At 42.4% G+C, this 18,080-nt stretch overlaps 3 protein-coding genes and 4 non-coding genes across 9 annotated transcripts; 4 read left to right on the top strand and 3 right to left on the bottom strand.

Moving 5' to 3' along the window:
• Nucleotides 1-328: 328 nt before the first annotated feature.
• On the bottom strand, nucleotides 329-3,963 carry vma22 (vacuolar ATPase assembly factor VMA22). Its single transcript, XM_018725843.2, has 5 exons — nucleotides 3,609-3,963; nucleotides 3,415-3,518; nucleotides 3,035-3,147; nucleotides 1,809-1,994; nucleotides 329-1,102 (listed from the first exon to the last, which is right to left on the bottom strand). Exons 1-5 carry the CDS (start codon nucleotides 3,714-3,716, stop codon nucleotides 975-977), a joined length of 639 nt encoding a protein of 212 aa, XP_018581359.2. The 5' UTR covers nucleotides 3,717-3,963; the 3' UTR covers nucleotides 329-974.
• Nucleotides 3,964-4,497: 534 nt separating this feature from the next.
• trnae-uuc (transfer RNA glutamic acid (anticodon UUC)) lies at nucleotides 4,498-4,569 on the bottom strand. The gene has a single exon. It is a non-coding gene; the product is annotated as a tRNA-Glu (tRNA).
• A 360-nt stretch (nucleotides 4,570-4,929) lies between these two features.
• trnah-gug (transfer RNA histidin (anticodon GUG)) lies at nucleotides 4,930-5,001 on the top strand. Its single transcript has one exon. It is a non-coding gene; the product is annotated as a tRNA-His (tRNA).
• Nucleotides 5,002-5,277: 276 nt separating this feature from the next.
• Nucleotides 5,278-8,627, top strand: ebp (EBP cholestenol delta-isomerase). Its single transcript, XM_018725844.2, has 5 exons — nucleotides 5,278-5,750; nucleotides 5,951-6,278; nucleotides 6,696-6,732; nucleotides 6,820-6,950; nucleotides 8,228-8,627. Exons 2-5 carry the CDS (start codon nucleotides 5,951-5,953, stop codon nucleotides 8,452-8,454), a joined length of 723 nt encoding a protein of 240 aa, XP_018581360.1. The 5' UTR covers nucleotides 5,278-5,750; the 3' UTR covers nucleotides 8,455-8,627.
• A 368-nt stretch (nucleotides 8,628-8,995) lies between these two features.
• trnaf-gaa (transfer RNA phenylalanine (anticodon GAA)) lies at nucleotides 8,996-9,068 on the top strand. Its single transcript has one exon. It is a non-coding gene; the product is annotated as a tRNA-Phe (tRNA).
• Nucleotides 9,069-9,243: 175 nt separating this feature from the next.
• trnav-cac (transfer RNA valine (anticodon CAC)) lies at nucleotides 9,244-9,316 on the top strand. Its single transcript has one exon. It is a non-coding gene; the product is annotated as a tRNA-Val (tRNA).
• Nucleotides 9,317-11,689: 2,373 nt separating this feature from the next.
• Nucleotides 11,690-16,617, bottom strand: fkbpl (FKBP prolyl isomerase like). Of its 3 annotated transcripts, XM_018725453.2 has the most exons (4): nucleotides 16,555-16,617; nucleotides 15,895-16,011; nucleotides 13,971-14,368; nucleotides 11,690-13,580 (listed from the first exon to the last, which is right to left on the bottom strand). In XM_018725453.2, exons 3-4 carry the CDS (start codon nucleotides 14,364-14,366, stop codon nucleotides 12,660-12,662), a joined length of 1,317 nt encoding a protein of 438 aa, XP_018580969.1. In that variant the 5' UTR covers nucleotides 14,367-14,368; nucleotides 15,895-16,011; nucleotides 16,555-16,617; the 3' UTR covers nucleotides 11,690-12,659. The 3 variants fall into 3 exon arrangements, with proteins under 3 accessions (XP_018580969.1, XP_018580970.1, XP_018580968.1); XM_018725454.2 differs by having other exon boundaries at nucleotides 15,895-16,590; XM_018725452.2 differs by lacking the exons at nucleotides 15,895-16,011; nucleotides 16,555-16,617 and having other exon boundaries at nucleotides 13,971-14,816.
• Nucleotides 16,618-18,080: the final 1,463 nt, after the last annotated feature.

The following is an 18,080-nucleotide window of genomic DNA, read 5'->3' on the forward strand; positions in this document are numbered from 1 at the left end:
AACCCCTCAGGAAAAAAAAAAAAAAAAGACAAAAACCGCAAAAACCAGACTGGTCAACTGGTCCCCAGTTCCCTGATGGAAATATGCGGAAGACAACAATCATCATTACCACTTCTGGACAAAGTGAAGGGCTTGTCCTTGATAACAGGCATTAGGATGAGCTCCACTGCTGTATTTAAAAGGTGACAAAATCCACCTTCCTACATTACTGGTGCTTGAACCACCAGCAAATTTTATTTAATTTTGACATTTTCATTTGTGCTTGCTTGGAATTAGGGTGTGTGTATATATACACACACACACACTATATATATATACACACACTAATATATATATATATAATTTAGCCCTGTCACATTGCAATCAAAAGCACCAGGTTATCATGTTCTGCTGTAGTACACTTGACCAAGGTACTTCACTTAAATTGCTACAAATTACCAAGCTGTACAAATAGGTAGGTAGCTTTAAGTACTAAACAAATCCAACACTGTAAGTTGCACTGGAGAAAAGTGTCACTAAACTAATATGTAGCAGAGCTGCAAAATATGGAGCACTAACAGATTCATTATATTTTTAACTCTAGTCTGCTGTTTGAGCTGGATAGCTTAATTTAATCAAAATGAAGACTCAATAAGAACATCTAATGAAACTTTGATATTGTGTATCAGTAAGACATTTTATTAATTTGAGTTATCCCAACTTGTTTCTTATTAATTTTATAGCCTGTGAAGGCTTTATGCTTTAAATAGAACCATTTAAGAGGTGATACCTTATAAAGGATTAACTACATCATAATTTATTTTAGGACACTAAAGTTTTATCCTTTAGTATGAATGCACAATTTACAATTATTGATGACTTTTCCATCATTTCAATATTTGAACTATGGGAAGGACCCAACAAAATTAAAATATTGTGAGCTAGGAAAATGGGTGAGAGATCTGTCCATGTCTGGTTTGGTCACTAGATGACAGTTAGCTTCCTTTTCCTTTTTCCTTTCCCTGGGCAGCTTTGTGCTTCTCCTCCATCAGAGTCTGGAGCTCCTTTCTAGTGACAAGGACTGCAGTCTGCAGTGCAGCTACCTCCGCTGACAGCTCGATCACTGTGGAAACAGGCGATGTTAACTGCATTTGCTCTGAATGGGTAGATTTTCATCATTCATTTAGACAGTCTAAGAAATTTCCTGCAGCCTAAATTAAACACACACACCTTCAGAGCCGCTTGTCCCATACGGGGTCACGGGGAACCGGAGCCTACCCGGCAACACAGGGCGTAAGGCCGGAGGGGGAGGGGACACACCCAGGACGGGACGCCAGTCCGTCGCAAGGTACCCCAAGCGGGACTCGAACCCCAGACCCACCGGACAGCAGGACTGTGGTCCAACCCACTGCGCCACCGCACCCCCCTAAATTAAACATTTCTTTTTAAATCTCATTGTCATACCATCTAATGTAACAATATTGACTTATGTGCATTTAGGTATATTGTTTCCCCATCTTCGTTGACCTAAAAGGCATGAAAAATCACCAATAATGCTCTACATTAAGGGCGAGTAATTAGTGCCCTACAATGACTACAGCGTCTACTCAATTCTTTAAACGGCCCTTGTTTGACCGAAAGCATCACACATCACATTTTGTAGGTGTGAACAGACCGACTGGCCCACTTCTTAAACTATCTTATTTTCTATCTAAATGGAATCAATTTAAATCAACTGAGAGCTGGGACATAACACCGTGTACTACCTTCCTGCTGGATGTCTTACTCTTCTGGAAATGTAGCTCATGCTCAGAAAATATCAGACTCACCTTGACTGAAAGCAGACTGGGCCTGTTTGAGACTTTGTGGCACTAGGATGCCAAACCACTTCAGGGGATCCTGGTGCCCTGGTGATCCTTTGTTCACACTTGCCTCCTCTTCTGCCACAGGTTTTACTGAAGCGTTTGACTGTGCTTTAGAGTCTTTTGCTGTAGTGGTCTTTCTTCTCCTCACACCTTTAATGAGAAACATGTGACTGATAAATGCTAAAACATTTTTATGAAAAGAATTCTTAGTTAGGCATATCATCTAAGATTTACATTTATTAATTTAGCAGAAGCTTTTCTCCAAATCCATGTACAATAATTAGTAGTATTTACCCAACACCTTTATCCAATGTGACTTATAATGCTAGATTTCCCCCCCCCCCATACTTTATTTCATACCATAAGAATAAGAGTTAAAACCCTCCAATATTCTACACCACAAATCACAAACACAAAATCACATCCAAGCATTTCATCATAAAACATTTCTCAACATAAACATGACAGAGCTTATTCACGCACATGATCTCATTTTACTAATACAAGGAGTGTTAAACATCAGAGTTTAAAAACAAGTATAAATATCCCCTATAACAAGAAAACCTGGGACTTTAAAACTACAGTCTACAGTAAATACTACAGTAATTTCCCTACAATCATTCACCAATCTATACAGGATAGCAATGTACATTTGCGAACAACCAATCCACCTGAACCTCATCTTTTGGCTATGGGAGAAAAATGGAAATGTGGAAGAGGAGAAAATACAAGCTCCACACAGACTGAGTGGGGACCGAACCTATGCTCAACATTGCAGCACAGGTGCTGCCAGGCATCTGCGCTACCCGCTGCTCCACCATACATCTATAACCTAGTTAACATTAAAGGCTGACTGATTCATCAAAAAAGTATTCCCATTAAGCATATCAAGACACAGCTCTGCTTACAATGTATATCTTGTCTCTCTCTTTACAATAAGTTAATAGCTACACAGCAACAAATAATATCCAGCACCTTAACAGTACATACACAGCAATGGGGAGCTTGAAGCAATAAATAAATATTACTCATCAGAGCTGCTGAGACACATCTAACACTAACGTATGATGTAATTACATTAGGGGATATTCGCTAAATAAAAATATATATCTGCAAATAAATTGTGAAGGTTTAAAGTGAGGTATGAAGATATCTGCCCTATCTGTGCTGTCATGGGAAAATGTTTGTACCTTCATCCACTGGGCCAACTTCCTCCACTTGTCTGGGTGTGTTTGTGGTGTCTTCAGAGGGCCCGCGGTCCATCCTTTCTGTACCAAACTCCATCTCCCCGTTGGACACCCTTGTGTAACACAAGGTTATAGCTACAGAGTTTATTTATATAGGACCAAATATATAGTGATTTGTTTGTCCTGGCTTTCTACATATATATAAAACCAGAACCAATCACAATATGATATATTTGGTTCATGGAACACTTAACTGTGCATACGCCAATTTTTATTAAAACATCAGTGATGCAAAATGAAGTGGCCCACTTCCAATGAATCATGAATGAGAGAGACGCACACTCTCTGTGACTGTGACTGTGTCACACACTCACTCACTGTACCTGACATGTACGCAGACTTGTGGCACAATCTCGTTACTGTACTGCAGAGCTGAGACCTGCTTATTCCCCATGGCATATCTTGCTTTGGAGATACAAAACCATCCCTGTGGTTAAAAAAAAAAAAGGAGGCAATATTACTTGAAAAGCATTTGTGATGCTCCTTCGTGAAACTGAGTGTCACCGATCATCCGTACCTGTTCTATGAGCGAGTTAAGCTTCTCTCTTTTCTCTTCAAGTAACTCCAGTTGGTCCATAAAGCGTAAAAGACATTGGTCTAAACGCAAGGAAACGTCCTCTTTCATTTCAGTTTGACAACTATGAGAACAACAACACTGAGGAACTGGACCTCCTAGTACTGGTTCGCTTTGGACCGATAACCGGAAATGTAAATGTAAAATTTACCGCTTCCGTTTAAGAAACTGTTTCAAAAATTTTACATCGGAGGAGCTCAACCGACGCAACCACTAAACCCTTTTCAGGTATCGCATCCGTTTGCAAATCTATTATTTACTGCATATTCTACTTCCTCCTCATCATGTGACAAATAGTGTACGCACATTTCCGGTTGGTATTTTTACCGATTTTACAGGCGTTTTAACCTGAATTTTCTTCATCGCCATCTAGTGCCCAGGAGGGCCAAGTGCAGAACACTACAACCCCCGACGGAAAACGAAAACTTCTCAAATAAAATACATCTAAAATTTTGTGAAATCAAAATATATTGTACGCGCTTCGTGTACAACCTTTATTCAGCCATTACTCTGGTATTGTACTGCTCAGTTGTGTATCTTATAATATTTAATTTAAAAAAAAAAAATTGGTGTGGGTATCGGGATTTGTCTATCCTGTGTCTCTTATGCACCTACTTGAACGATAAACCTCGGTGCAGCAAGTGGTAGGTAACAAACTAGGTTTACTTACAGCCTATGTCTCCTTCTCTAATGCATAAATTGTACTTTTTACTTAGATGTACGTCGCTTTGAACAAAAGCGTCTGCTAAATGAATAAATGTAAATGTAAACTATTTATCTGTTTGTTTATTTTAATTTACTAATCTAGTAGTTTCAAATAAGAAAACATGTTTTCCCATACCGGGAGTCGAACCCGGGCCGCCTGGGTGAAAACCAGGAATCCTAACCGCTAGACCATATGGGAGTTGTGTGTGTTAAGAGTGAAGATATGCTTTTACTAGTTTGTGCTATTACAAGATGTTTTTTTTCCATATTGAATTTTACATAAATTCTGTGTGTACGAACTTTTCTTTAAAGACAACTTTTTATATTTTATCAGCATTTTTCGGCCAAAATTTGATAGCTATATTAAATGTCAAAAATAGGATGTAACATTTCAGACGCAATGTGTTTTTGAAAGTACAAACGCCTGATAGGTATAGAAGCCACAGATTGAGCCGCTGGGCCCTTGAATAAAAAACATTAACTACTCCACACTATAAAATTAGCAGGCTATGTTTCTATACGTGCTTTCACAACCATTCTCCAACTCCTCCAGTAGCTCGCCGTGATCGTATAGTGGTTAGTACTCTGCGTTGTGGCCGCAGCAACCCCGGTTCGAATCCGGGTCACGGCAGGGTAAAACCCTGAAACGGCAAGGAGGAGAACTTTTTGAAAAAACGTATAAGACTCCTGCATTTGTTTAATTTCATCCTACTATTGCATATTTCTATCTTTATACTAACTTCGGGATTAAGTTCATATTCGCGTTGTATTTTGAGAGGCATCAAACGTAATGAGCCTGTGTCGTAAACCAAACGTTAAGAGACAACCAATGACTGTGTGCCGTTACCTGTGACGAAATTATGTTCCGAGTAGACCAGCCAATTGGAGTAAAGGAAAGGAAAGCTGTCGTTCAAAAGGCCACTATTGACATTGCCTTCTGAAAGGGTGCTTCAGTCGCCTCAGCCTGCCCATTCCAGCCCATTCCGTTTCTACAGCTATCGGGACGGCACTGTGCTTAGTTTGTGGCAGCAATAATACGTTCATTCGCAGAGCTGTTGTGTAATTTCTGCGTTCTTACTTTTGATTGGCTGAAATGTAGCTTCAATTCGGTGGCACGATCTAGAGAGACTCCTCGTCACACTGATTTCATTCATAAAGTAGCTGTTATTATTAACCAGCAAAATTTAGGACACGAAAACTCGACAGGACTATTGTTCTATTGTGTGGCTTTTCTTCTTCTCCGGAAGCTTAAAGATTTGAGCACACACACAGCATATATATCTTGAAAAAGCTTCTTCCAGTGCTAACTCGCCATAATAATAATTCATCGAATTGGCTCGGGAAGACAAGAAGACACATTTTTACACAATAGACTCAGACGTAAGTACTCTCTCTCGAAGTGAGTGGAATCAAATACTTTTTCACTCTGCGTGGATTTGGACTTGGATAGCTGCACTTGACTTGTCACAACATTCTTAAGCTTCGTTTGCTATCAAAACGTTTTCCAGTAAAGGTAAATTTGCCTGTGCAACCAACGTGCCTTAGTTGGCTTCACTCACGCGCTGTCGTTCGACGTCTAGATGAAGAGGGAGCAGCAGGTCGCGAGCGGTGCGCGTCACCCTTACTGGCCGCGCGACCTCTCCATCCCCAGCTACGTTGAGAATGACCGCTCCATGGCGGAGATCCTGACCTTCTTGTTCTCGGTGTCCGGACTGATGCTTCTCGCCGCCTGGTTCTTCACCGGGAGAGCGGTGCCCGGTCCCCGGGGGGGGAGAAAGCTGTCGGGCGCGCGCCGCCTCGCGCTCTGCTGGTTCTCGGTGTGCGGCTTCATCCACCTGGTCGTCGAGGGCTGGTTCATCTTCTACCATGGCACGATCCCCTCGGACCAGAGCTTGCTTTCTCAGCTCTGTAAGCAGAACACCAGTACCTCGAGTCAGCGAGTAGCGCTGTGTTTGTTGTCTCACACTCACTCAGCGCCTGGGTGGTGCGAGGGGACGTGGGTTTCCTCCGGGTGCTCCGGTTTCCTCCCACACACACAGTCCAAAGACATGCTGTTAAGGTTCCCCATAGTGTGTGAGTGACAGAGAGAGTGTGTATGTTCCACTGATGTATGGATAAGTGACCCAGTGTAAGTAGTCAGTGTATCTAGCAGTGTAAATCACCGCGCTGATAACACTACATAGAGTTCATTGGAAGTCACTTTGGAGAAAAGCGTCTGCTAAATACAGTAAATAAACTGTAAATGTAAAATACCATGGTAAAGCACCACGACATGGATGGGTCCTGGAGGAAACGGTGCGGTACTGATACGTGTTTCTCCAACAGGGAAAGAGTATTCGAAAGGAGACAGCAGATATGTCATGTAAGTGAAGCCGATACGCACTTTTTTTTGCCGTGATGACACCTCCCGGCTCTCAAAGTGCTGAACGCGTCTTGGCCGCTGTTGCAGCTCGGACAACTTCACGGTGTGCGTGGAGACGATAACGGTGCTCTGCTGGGGCCCCCTCAGCATCTGGGCCGTGCTGGCCTTCCTCTACAACAGGCCGAACCGCTTCTTGCTGCAGCTCGTCATCTCGCTGGGTGAGCCGCTCGCTCGCCTGTCCGCTCTTCTTCTGCTCTTCTTGTGTCTCCTTTCAGCTCCTGTTTGTTCACCGGTGCGTCTGGAGCTCTTCATACTGGTATAATAATAGTAATAATAATAACATTTCTTGCTTCACCTCTTCCGGACTCACTTTGCCCATGATCTACTAAGTTCACGTAACGTGTAAATGTTCATACACTATAACTTTGAGATCATGCCTGTTAAACAATGGATAAACCTTCATGCAGCTACTTGTGTGATGTACATTGGTTCATATGGTGGAAAGTAACAAACTGTACTTTAGAATCACGCGTCTGCATCTAAGTTTCTCTTCCAGCTAATGTAATGAACACATGTATTTTCTATGAGATGTACATCATGTTGGGTAAAAGCGTCTGCTAAATGAATACATGTAAATAATGATAAATATTCAGATATATTTTGGAAGCAGTGCTATGTGCTGTCAAAGGGCACAGTTGGCAAAGCCCCTGTATGACACCATGCTACTGCAGTACCCTTGAGTAGAGTGCTTTTTCAAGTACAGTAAGTACCTGTCTGTGTTTAAAAAGGCAAAATGTGAAAACATTAAACTGTTACTGGCTTTGATCAAAAAACTTATAAGGAAATATATCATTTGACAGTTCCTGTGCACTTTCTATTTGTGCATTATTGGTGTAACTAAGGGGGCGCAGTGGGTTGGACCACAGTCCTGCTCTCTGGTGGGTCTGGGGTTCAAGTCCTGCTTGGGGTGCCCTGCGATGGACTGGCGTCCCATCCTGGGTGTGTCCCCTCCCCCTCCGGCCTTACGCCCTGTGTTGCCGGGTTGGCTCCGGTTCCTCGCGACCCCGTATGGGACAAGCGGTTCTGAAAATGTGTGTGTGTGTGGTGTAACTAATTTCTCAAGAAATACTTTAAATCCAAGTGTCTCATTTATTAAATATGTGCAGCTTTAATAATTCATATGGCATCCAGAACTGCTGCAAACTCAAGTTGAACCATTACCTGTAGAAGCTTTCTTACAAATGTGAGCTTATTTTTAATATGTATATAAAAGCAGTATTTGAAGAAATAATTTGCACTTAGCCTGTTGTTTCTTAATGTAAAACTCTTTTTTTTTTGGGGGGTTTTTCCATTCCTTGAGTCTGTAATGTTTCACTAAAGGTAGAGATACTGTCCTGGCTGAGCCAATGAGCTTACACTCCTTTCACATGGACTGTTATGTGTGTTTGTGTGCACAAACGGAGGATATTTTGACTCTCCTCTCCTCTCCTCTCAGGTCAGCTGTACGGTGCAGTTCTCTATTTCTTCACAGAGCACAGAGATGGATACATCCACAGCCAGCCAGGACACCCCATTTACTTCTGGTTCTACTTCTTCTTCTTGAATCTCCTCTGGGTCATCATTCCTGCATTTCTCATTCTGGATGCCTGGGGGCAACTTTCTGCTGCTCAAGTGCTCTATGACAGCAGGCTGGTGGAAAAGGACAGAAGCAAGAGACAGTAGCTGAGAGGACAGGAGCGAAGGGACGCTGGTAGCTGTTGACAGCAGGAAACAAAGTGAAGAGCTGTAACCTTGCAAAAGATGATTCCTGCTTATCATTCATAGCATTTTCCTTCACTTCTTCATTGGTTAGTGGAACAAATATGATAATAAAGTTTCTCTCTAAGAACATTTCATATTTGGACTTAATTCTTGTTTTTCCTGGTGAGATGTAGTGAAGAAATTACATCTACCAATGCTATTCTCTAAAGTGAATTACATTGTTTTTCTACTTTTACAACTATTTACCCTTTTATACAGCTGGGTAGTTTTTACTCAATGGTACTAAAGCTGGAGGTGGGATTGGAACCTGTGACCTTTAGAGCCAACAGCAGCACCTGAAACCACTACTCCACCAAATGTCTATTACTGAAATCACTACAACAGGCAAATCCAACTGTGGGATTACATTTTCTTTTTAAAAGGCAAGACTTCCAATATTTCTCTGTTGTGGGCTTCTCACGTTAGTGTCCATCTCAATGGCTTCCGAGTTCATCCCTTAACGGCCGAAATAGCTCAGTTGGGAGAGCGTTAGACTGAAGATCTAAAGGTCCCTGGTTCGATCCCGGGTTTCGGCATTTTTTGCCCCTTTTTTCTTGAGGCTTCTGTTTATATATTTAGCAGATTTTTATAAACATCATTAAGGACAGCACTACAGCGTTTCAAGAAAATCTGTACGAAATGCTTCCTTCTAATGAACGTTGCGACGCGCGAGCTATCGTAAAAGACGTAAGCGAGTCACGATAACGTATCGTTTCCGTAGTGTAGTGGTTATCACGTTCGCCTCACACGCGAAAGGTCCCCGGTTCGAAACCGGGCGGAAACACGCTTTTTTTTTTTTTTTTAATCTCGTTCAGACCTCAAGCAAAAAAAACAACCCTTTTCTCCTAACGGTGTTAGAAATTACATTTCATAGCAGTTGAAAGTCACGGCCCAGGCAGCCCTGACCTATGTGACCGGCTCAGTCAGGTATCCACGTACACGAACCATCTCCCCCGCCAAGCGCGCGCGCTACCATCCAGAGACGGACGGAGCCCGAAACTGTACAGCTGCTCCTTTATCGCGCGCGCCCTTTACCTATTATTTACTTAATATTACTTCGCTCCCCAGCACAGCCCAGTCAAACCGTACTGACCGTGTGTAGCACTCTGACTTTCCGCAAAGCCGGCTCCGCCGTTCGCTCTCCACACGGCCACGTCGGCGACGCCGCTCCGCTGGAAGCGCCTCCTCCGCGAATATCCGACATTTGATCGATCCACATTCTCACAGCTGCATTTATGGAAGTCTTTATAGTCTAGCCGAGGCACGCGTCTGCCTGTAAACTTGTTCACGTTATGTATATGTAAGTCATAACCTTATTTATGTGTACAGTATAACGTTGTGTAAACTTAAGACAATTCAACTGGCCTCAGCACACAGATCTACTTTGGAAGCTGACAACCTGCTGAGGTTTGGGACGGTACTAAACATTGGAATTAGTGCCTGGAGGAGCTACACACAGATATTGGAGGGAATACATTTGGCTTGTTTGAACACCAGGGCCAAAGCTGGAGATTCCAGGAAGTCAAAGTTGCTTTTAGTACAAAAATATGTGGAGTACGCAGCTGCACTTTTCCTATATTCAATCCTTGTCTTCTCCTGAAGAGTTCTCACAATCTCTGGATTATGGCCGAAACTCTATCGCCTTCCCTTCTTTCGTCTCCCAGGTCTCAAACCACACTTCAAATTTTCTCTCAGTATTCTCATCCTGGACGAATCACCCCAAGCTAAGTTTTTGAAAATCTATTATCCTCCCCATTCTGTCCAAATGGCTCATTTCACAAACAGTTTCACACACCTGTACCTGTACAGGATTTGCACTGGTGACTGTGGAAGGCCCATCTAGAAGACTACGAATAAATGTAACAGAAATACATCTCTAACAGCTGGAGGTATGGAAGGTCAAGTCAAGCCTTGAGATGTATTTACTCACAAAAATGTACCGTCTGCCGCTTTTCCACACTCATCATAGTCAACAGAAGTGTGTCCAACAGAGGTGAAACATGGTGTGCTGGACTAGTACACAAAATATTTTTTGTCCTGAAGTTCACTCCTCTGCTTTTTCCCCCCCTGCAGCACCTTTAGGGAAACACAGGTCATGACAATCACTAAAGTAAAATCTTAGCCCTTAAACTCATGGAGCTACAGAACTACCACTAGCCTCTGTTCGTAGCCTCTGTTCCCATTACATTAACCACTTAATGTACTGACAATCCACAATATAATTTACATTTTATAAATTGCACATTATACCATATCAAGGTAATTGTCAAGACACAGAAAACATCTTAGCAAAAGAGGGATACAAACTTTTCCAAAAGTATGTGTGTTTAATGAATGGCTTCAATATCATGACAACAATGTAAATCATATATCACAGCTATCCCAGTTGTCAGATCTCAAGCCACTTGCTCACTTCTGAGTAATTCTGGATTGGAACCTCAGAGCACTTTCCATCAGCATCATTAAAACAAAAGAACTTTTTTCCCCTAGAGGGATTGCTGTTCTGTCCTCTAGTACATGGTGTGATGTGCTTTTTTTGGAGAGAAGGGACTCTCCCCTGGCTACCTTCCCATGAAAACAAAACTTCAGTGTTTTTCTGATAGTACTGTCATGAAATTTAAACTGAACATGTTAACCAAGGCCTGTAGATCCCCTATATGCAGCTTGTAGAACAGTGGGTTTGAAATTGTTTGGAAGTGGTCTTATAACTCTTCTCAGATGAATGAGCAGCAGCAAATGCATCTCCAAGTCCATTGCTGATGTCTTTTCTGACTGACATGGTGTCAACACACACCTGAGTGCCGCAGACCACCGCGCTGCTCAAAACTTCTGCGTTTACAGATGTGGTCACACTTCCTGATGACCAACTAATCAAGTGTATTGCATTAGGCTGAAACTTGGTTACATTTGCCCAATTTACATTTCTTTACTTAGCAGACATTTTTCTCCATATATCAGTAGAACTCACTGTCACTCACACACTATGGGGAACCTGAACAGCATGTCTTTGGACTGTGAGAGGAAACCGGAGCACTCGGAGGAAACCCACGCAGACACAGGGAGAACATGCAAACTCCACACAAACTGAGCAGGGATCGGACCCATGTCCTCTCGCACCACCCAGGCGCTGTGAGACAGCAGCGCTACTCACTGTGCCACTGTACCGCAATTTCAGGACCAGGTGATATATATATTTTTTAAGTCTTTATACATAAAACCATACAATTGAAAGAGGCTGTGCTTTCTTTTTCACAACTGTCTATGGAACTGATGTCTACCTTTGATTTTGGTTTAGCTGAAATGCACATTTTGCATTATTTATTATGAGGTCTCTAAGAAATAGGTCATTTCTACTTACCTGTTATCACTGGCATCTACTTTGCTGAACTACTCTGAAAATTGCTCACTAGTCAAACCGAAATGGTTAAAATATTAAAATTGTACACTTGTGTGGTAATTGACAAATGTCGGTATTTCTCCGTTTTAATTTGTTCAACGTGTAATAGTTAAAGTTTTACAGGTTCTTTGCATGCAGTGATACTAATCAGTTCCAGTTAAAACCCTTGAGCAATAGTACAAAATGACCAGTTCAATGTCTATATCATGTCCTTTTTGTTTCAGAAGTGACATGCTGATCATTTTACTGTGATTACTCAGTTACCAATTTTAACGCCTCCCCCCATTTCCTACTCATCACATCTCTGGTATCTCGTTGACAATCATCATTAAAATATATACTTGTATCATTTACTGTATGACGACGTTCACATTATTGTTAATAAATAACCTGCGGAAACACATGATGACAGCAGCACCAAGGCCCGGGGGGGAAGGTGGGCTGAAGCACACAAACCTGTGCAACGTGTTTCCCTGACTGTCTTTTTAAACTCTTCTCTATAGCAGGAATGGGAGTATTAATGACAGTGAGCGACACAGAAAGACACACAGAGAGGCAAAGAACTCAAAAAGCCACTACTGGACCCAGTTAGGTACAACCACGAAAACAACTCCAGTAACTAGTAACTAGTAGTTGTTTTGTCTATACCCAGTCTGTTGTTCTGTCTACTCTACACAACGGGATTCTGTTCATTCCCACTCAGCAGCATGCAGTACCACAGTGAAAGACCTTAGCTGAACATTTTGCTGAGCCTTTGGCCAAGCTTGCTGTCCATTTCTTTCTCCCGCGCACCCACTTCTCTGAGAGCCTTTAAGGCTGATTGTGACCCCGGCTGCAGCTCGAGGACCTTCTTAAAAGCAGAACGAGCCATGCCCAGCTCACCCACTTGCACGCAGGCCCGACCCAGCCTGTACCAGGCCTTGGGGCTGTTAGGGTCCAGCTCAGTAGCCCTTTTGCCGCTGTGCCGTGCCCTTTCTGGCAAGCCTAACCTGAGCTGACACAAAGACAGATTGGAGTGGAGTTCTGATCTAAATGTCTTGTATTCTTCTTCTGATGGGATGCATTCCTGTACTGGCCATAACTGAGCTACTTTTTCACTGTTTGCAGGGGAGTTCACTGGGAGTTCTGCCCCTTTTTCTTGCAATTTTTCTTTCTTCTCTTCATCTTTTGTTCTTTGTCCATCTAAATCGATTCTGCTTTCTCCATTTGTATCACTTTCTTCTTCAGTCACCCTTTCTTCCTCTGCAATCCTTTCCATCCCCCTTTTCCTCTCTTCCACTTTTCCCTTTTTCTCGTCTTTCAAGGTGAAAAGCAGCTTTAGGGCTCGGCTGTAGCAGTCTGCCGCTCCCCACACATCCCCTGCATGAAATCTGACCCCTCCACATTCTCTGTAGTTCTTCACCCAGGTCCACTTCTCCCCAGGAGACATCTCCCATGATTCTTTGCCAGGAGTGAAGGAATGAAGCTCCAACAGGAAAACCTGAGGATCACTGGGGTTCTGCGTGTTTTCCAACAGCTCACCCTTGCCGGTTAACTCCTGCACTTGCGCATTCTGCTTCTCTGCCTCCACTTGTCCCAGTGCACAGCAAGCACCTAGCTGTGTCCTTCCTGACTCATGTATGGAACTGCCTTTCAAGGTAGAAACTGACAGCTGAAAAAAAGTGAAGACAAGGTAACTGATGTAAAACATGTCAGATATAAACAGTTCAGCTTTGTATCCTGTCACACTAATGAAGTCATTTTCTTTTTGAACCATTATATAACACAAAAATATACAATTTAATCTCCTATCGACAATGTACTGAAATCGAGAACCACGCGTCTTGAAAGACATTCCTTATTTTTTTCTATATATACACATATTTGTGTATTAGCATACGGTACAATTTTCCTTTGATTTACAACAGCTCCGGAAGCAAGACTTCTGCCTACTGTTGAGGTTGGCTATTCCATAGGCATTATGGATGTTCTGACAGGCACTATTGAATGGTAGTCTTTAAGGAAAGGAGCTCTCTGGATGACAATCTCCAGACATCCTTACCTCACAGCTCTCTCCAGCCTTCATTCCTTCGATGCAGGTTTCAACGACATCACATTGGCCTCCTCCCATTCGCAGGGAGACCCATTGACTCACTGGAATCTGGAGTAACGAGGTCTGAGAGCGTGGATAGGAGGGTGTCTGTATTGCACCTTGGGTGTCAGCCACTGTGTCAGATTCTACTACGCAGACAGACTTCTGCACATCTGAATTATCAGTTTTGGGTTGCACCCGGACTCTGCAGATTGAACCCATCTTGGGACACTGATCACCTCTCCCCCTCTCCTGCGTCCTCCGCCTAACCACTTCCAACAGGCCACTCGGACACACTGAGACCCAGGAAGTGACATCGCTGCTGATGGGGATGTCTCCTTTCTCTTCTTGATGCACTGTCTTCATCGCTGAAAAGACAGACATGACAATCCAGCACACAGAAGCAAAAGTAATTATAAGACCTGGATGAAAAAAATGCAATGTATCAGAAATATTCTATATTTCTACAGCGTGCATAATTTGAGACCAACTACAGATATTAGCAGAGAGCTGGGTTATTATTTAAACTAAAGTATTTAATCATTACTCATATTTCAGAATTAAATGGCAAAGTCTGAGAACTAAAAGTGCTGCGTAAACTGTTTGGCTCTCCAGAAGATGGAGTGGTAACCCAGTGCATTGTTTGTGGACTACTTGACCAAGGCACTTGAAACTATGGATCGCAGGTTCAATACATAGTATACAACAGAAGTGAGTAAACCCCTGTGCGATATCACTTAAGTATCAAATGATTCAAAACTATCACCTTACAGTAATTGCAATACTATGCTGAGCAGTTTGTAATTTTACATAAGAGCAAATACCTAACAGTTTAGATTTACTATATTAAAAATACAGGCCCCATAGTAGGAATTCAATGCAATAAAAGTCAGTACACTTTCATTAGTGAGATTCAAATATTTTCAATACTTCCTATGTCCACGTTTATTTTTGGTGACAGACTCAATCTTCCTCGGCATGGAGGACACCAGTGTTGCACAGATTTCTTAAGAGATGGTCTGCCATTCTTTACAGAGAATTTTTTTTCAGCTGCTCTTTGCTGGAGGGCTTGTGTTGCTCTACCTTTCTCTTTAAAATACCCCAAAGGTGTTCTACTGGATTCAAATCAGGCAACATTCTTGGCCAGGTCATAGTTTTAACTTTTTTTTTCTTTTTTAGAAACTTGTGTGATTTTGGCAGTGTGCTTTGGATCATTATCATGCTGGAATATTCCTCTTCTGCCAAGTTTTTGGAGACCGGGAGTCATCTTGTCAGCCAGTATTTTGGTATATCCACAGGCATTCATGGTGCCGTCTATAAATGTCATCTCCCTAACACCTTTTTCAGTCATGCCATATCATCACACTCCCACCTCCATACTTCACTGTTGGGACTATGTATTCACTGTGATAGTCCTGGCCAGGTTCACATTAAACATGCTGGACTCCATCTGAGCCAAACAAATTTATCTTGGTCTCATCGGACCAAAGAACATGCTCCCAGTATTCATCAGGCTTCTTATCGTGTTCTTTAGCAAAGTTTAATCTTGCAGTTTTGTGCCAAAGAGCAAGGAAGGCTTTTTTTTTTCTTGGACACCATCCAGAGAGGTTGACGTTATGCAATGTCCTTCGCGCTGTCTCAGCTGTCACAGAAACTCAGATTTCCATTGATAACCCCTGTGCCAAGTCAGAAGCACTTTCCAGTCTGTTTTTCAGAGCTAGACTGTGCAAGTAGTGCACCGTCCGAGGTGTCACTTTAGGAGGACGACATGACCACGGCTGGTTCTACGGCTCGTTCTATACCTCCTGATTACTGCTGCAACTGTGTTTCAGCTGATTTTTAGTTGGTCACCGATTTTCCTGCATCACTGTCCATCTTTGTGAAGTCTACCCACCTGATTTTTCAATTCCTCTGGCAATTCTTTTCCATGGGGAGCAATGATGCAGACATGCAGATAAACACAGCCCAGGAGGTCAGGTGTGAGGCCACGGCGCAGCACAGTTTGTCTTACCTGCCAGGTTACATGTAAATAAGAGCAAAAATACCGTGCTGCTTCCACACATTTCCCGTAACATGCCCGTCAGTGTCAGCGAGTACTGTATCAGTGAAGTGTATATAGCATAGCATACAAGTTCTACCAGGTTCCATCCTTAAGTTAAGGGGGGCTTTCCAGGTCCGCATTGCATTCTGGGTATTGTTGTTCACATTTATTAATTTAGCTGATGCTTCCCTCCAAAGCGACTTACAATTTTAAGGTACTGACAATTTATTTATCCATGATTTGTACAGCTCTGTAATTTCTCCTCAAGCCCCACGTGACATGATGATGTACCGCCAACTTACAGAACACGCAGCATAACTATTGTTGCTCGGCACCAAGTTTATATATATACTCTGGTGGTAGTAACATGAGTTAGCTACCCCAACTAGCCATCGTTAGCAATGAAAAGCAAACTTATAAGCATTTGCTGGCTGGGATCACCATATTAAAGTATTGGTCGCACACCGGAACCACAAGAATCTGCAAACGTCATTTTGCAAGCCGTAGGTTTACCTGTCGACGGACGAACAGCCGCACGCGCTGGCACTTCCCCAGTGCACCACCCTCCCAGAGCGTAGATACAGGAAGTACGTCATCCCACGCCTCTATTGGCGCGCCTCGGCTAAGTCGGGTTCTTCCATTGGACACCTTGTCGAGGAGGAGGAGTTAATATTTTTGCAACTTTAAATGTCAGAAGTTCTGAACCTCGGTCTTCCTTATTTCTTATTTTGGCTCCGTTAAAACTCAGACATGAGACTGTGGTTACATAAAACTAAAAATAAAAAAATGTAATGCTCGTACCACCTATGATAATTTCGCGTAAACAAGTTTCAGAGAAACAAATTCAGTGCAGAATTTCCACCAAATTTATTTATGGCCATTTTTCTGCGAGGGAGTCCTCAGCTTTCATCGGATTCTTAAAGGGTCCAGTGGCCTAGAAAAGATTAAGAATCCCTATTTATGGCTTCCTCATTGTGACACTTACGCCTGTTCATCTTTTTTCTGTGAAAATAGTTCTCCCACATGACGTTCCTTAACAAGAGCCCAAATTCACTGTTATTTCCAGGGTATTTCCACTAGGTGGCGCTATCACATAGATCTTGTTTACTCCATCACCAAAGGTACAGGTGGTGTATCAGGGATGTCAGCCTATAATATAGAGAGCACAAACCCAGGAGAGGAAAACCAAAATGTACCTAAATCAACATGTAAAGAACAGTAAACGCAGTGACTTCATAGCATCACAAAGACATTAATTTGATTGATTAATTTTACTTAAATGCAAGACAGCTACACCTTCATATTTCTCTCAGTTTGAGTGCTTATGAGACTACATTTATTCATTTAAGGGAAACTTTCCTCCACCTCCCTACAATTACTTTACCATTTATAGACCTGGGTAATTTTAGTGGAGCAATTCAGGGTAAGTATCCTGCTCAAGGATACAACATCTGGGATTCAAACCTGCAACCTTTGGGTCTATAGGCAGAGGTTCTAACCAACACGCTGCCAGCTGTCCCACGGCTAAGGCTAAGGTTGAATATTACATAATGAAAAGAACAGAAAGGTAGCACTGCTTTACTGCTTCCTGTTTTCACTGGTTTCATCAATGTCATACCTATTTCAAGTGCCTTCATGACCTTTGTTGCTTTCAGGTAATTTAATGTTACCAGTAAAGGTAAACCAGGATTTAGGTTGCATGTCCTTCGATACACCTGACAATACATGGCAGATAATAATAAATTTCATGCTTGAGAAGAGCGAAATGAAGTGAAATTTATGCCAAGGTAACAGGAGGTAGATCGTGCTGTGATTTTTGCAGTGGCGCCTGTATTTTTTTGTATAGACGAGGCAGATGTAATGATTCAGACTGCCTCAAGGACAGAGCAGATAGATTTTTTGATTGGTAAGCAGAAACACGGATTTGGAAGAAAACCGGTTGTGCTCCGTTCAATGTCTCTATCTGCCACTTTCGTATAAAATAATTTCTACTGAACAGAATCACCAGCATTAACAACAGCTTACGCAGCTTAAAAGAA

Source organism: Scleropages formosus, chromosome 22 (genome assembly GCF_900964775.1).
Source record: "Scleropages formosus chromosome 22, fSclFor1.1, whole genome shotgun sequence".
Classification (NCBI taxonomy): domain Eukaryota; kingdom Metazoa; phylum Chordata; class Actinopteri; order Osteoglossiformes; family Osteoglossidae; genus Scleropages; species Scleropages formosus.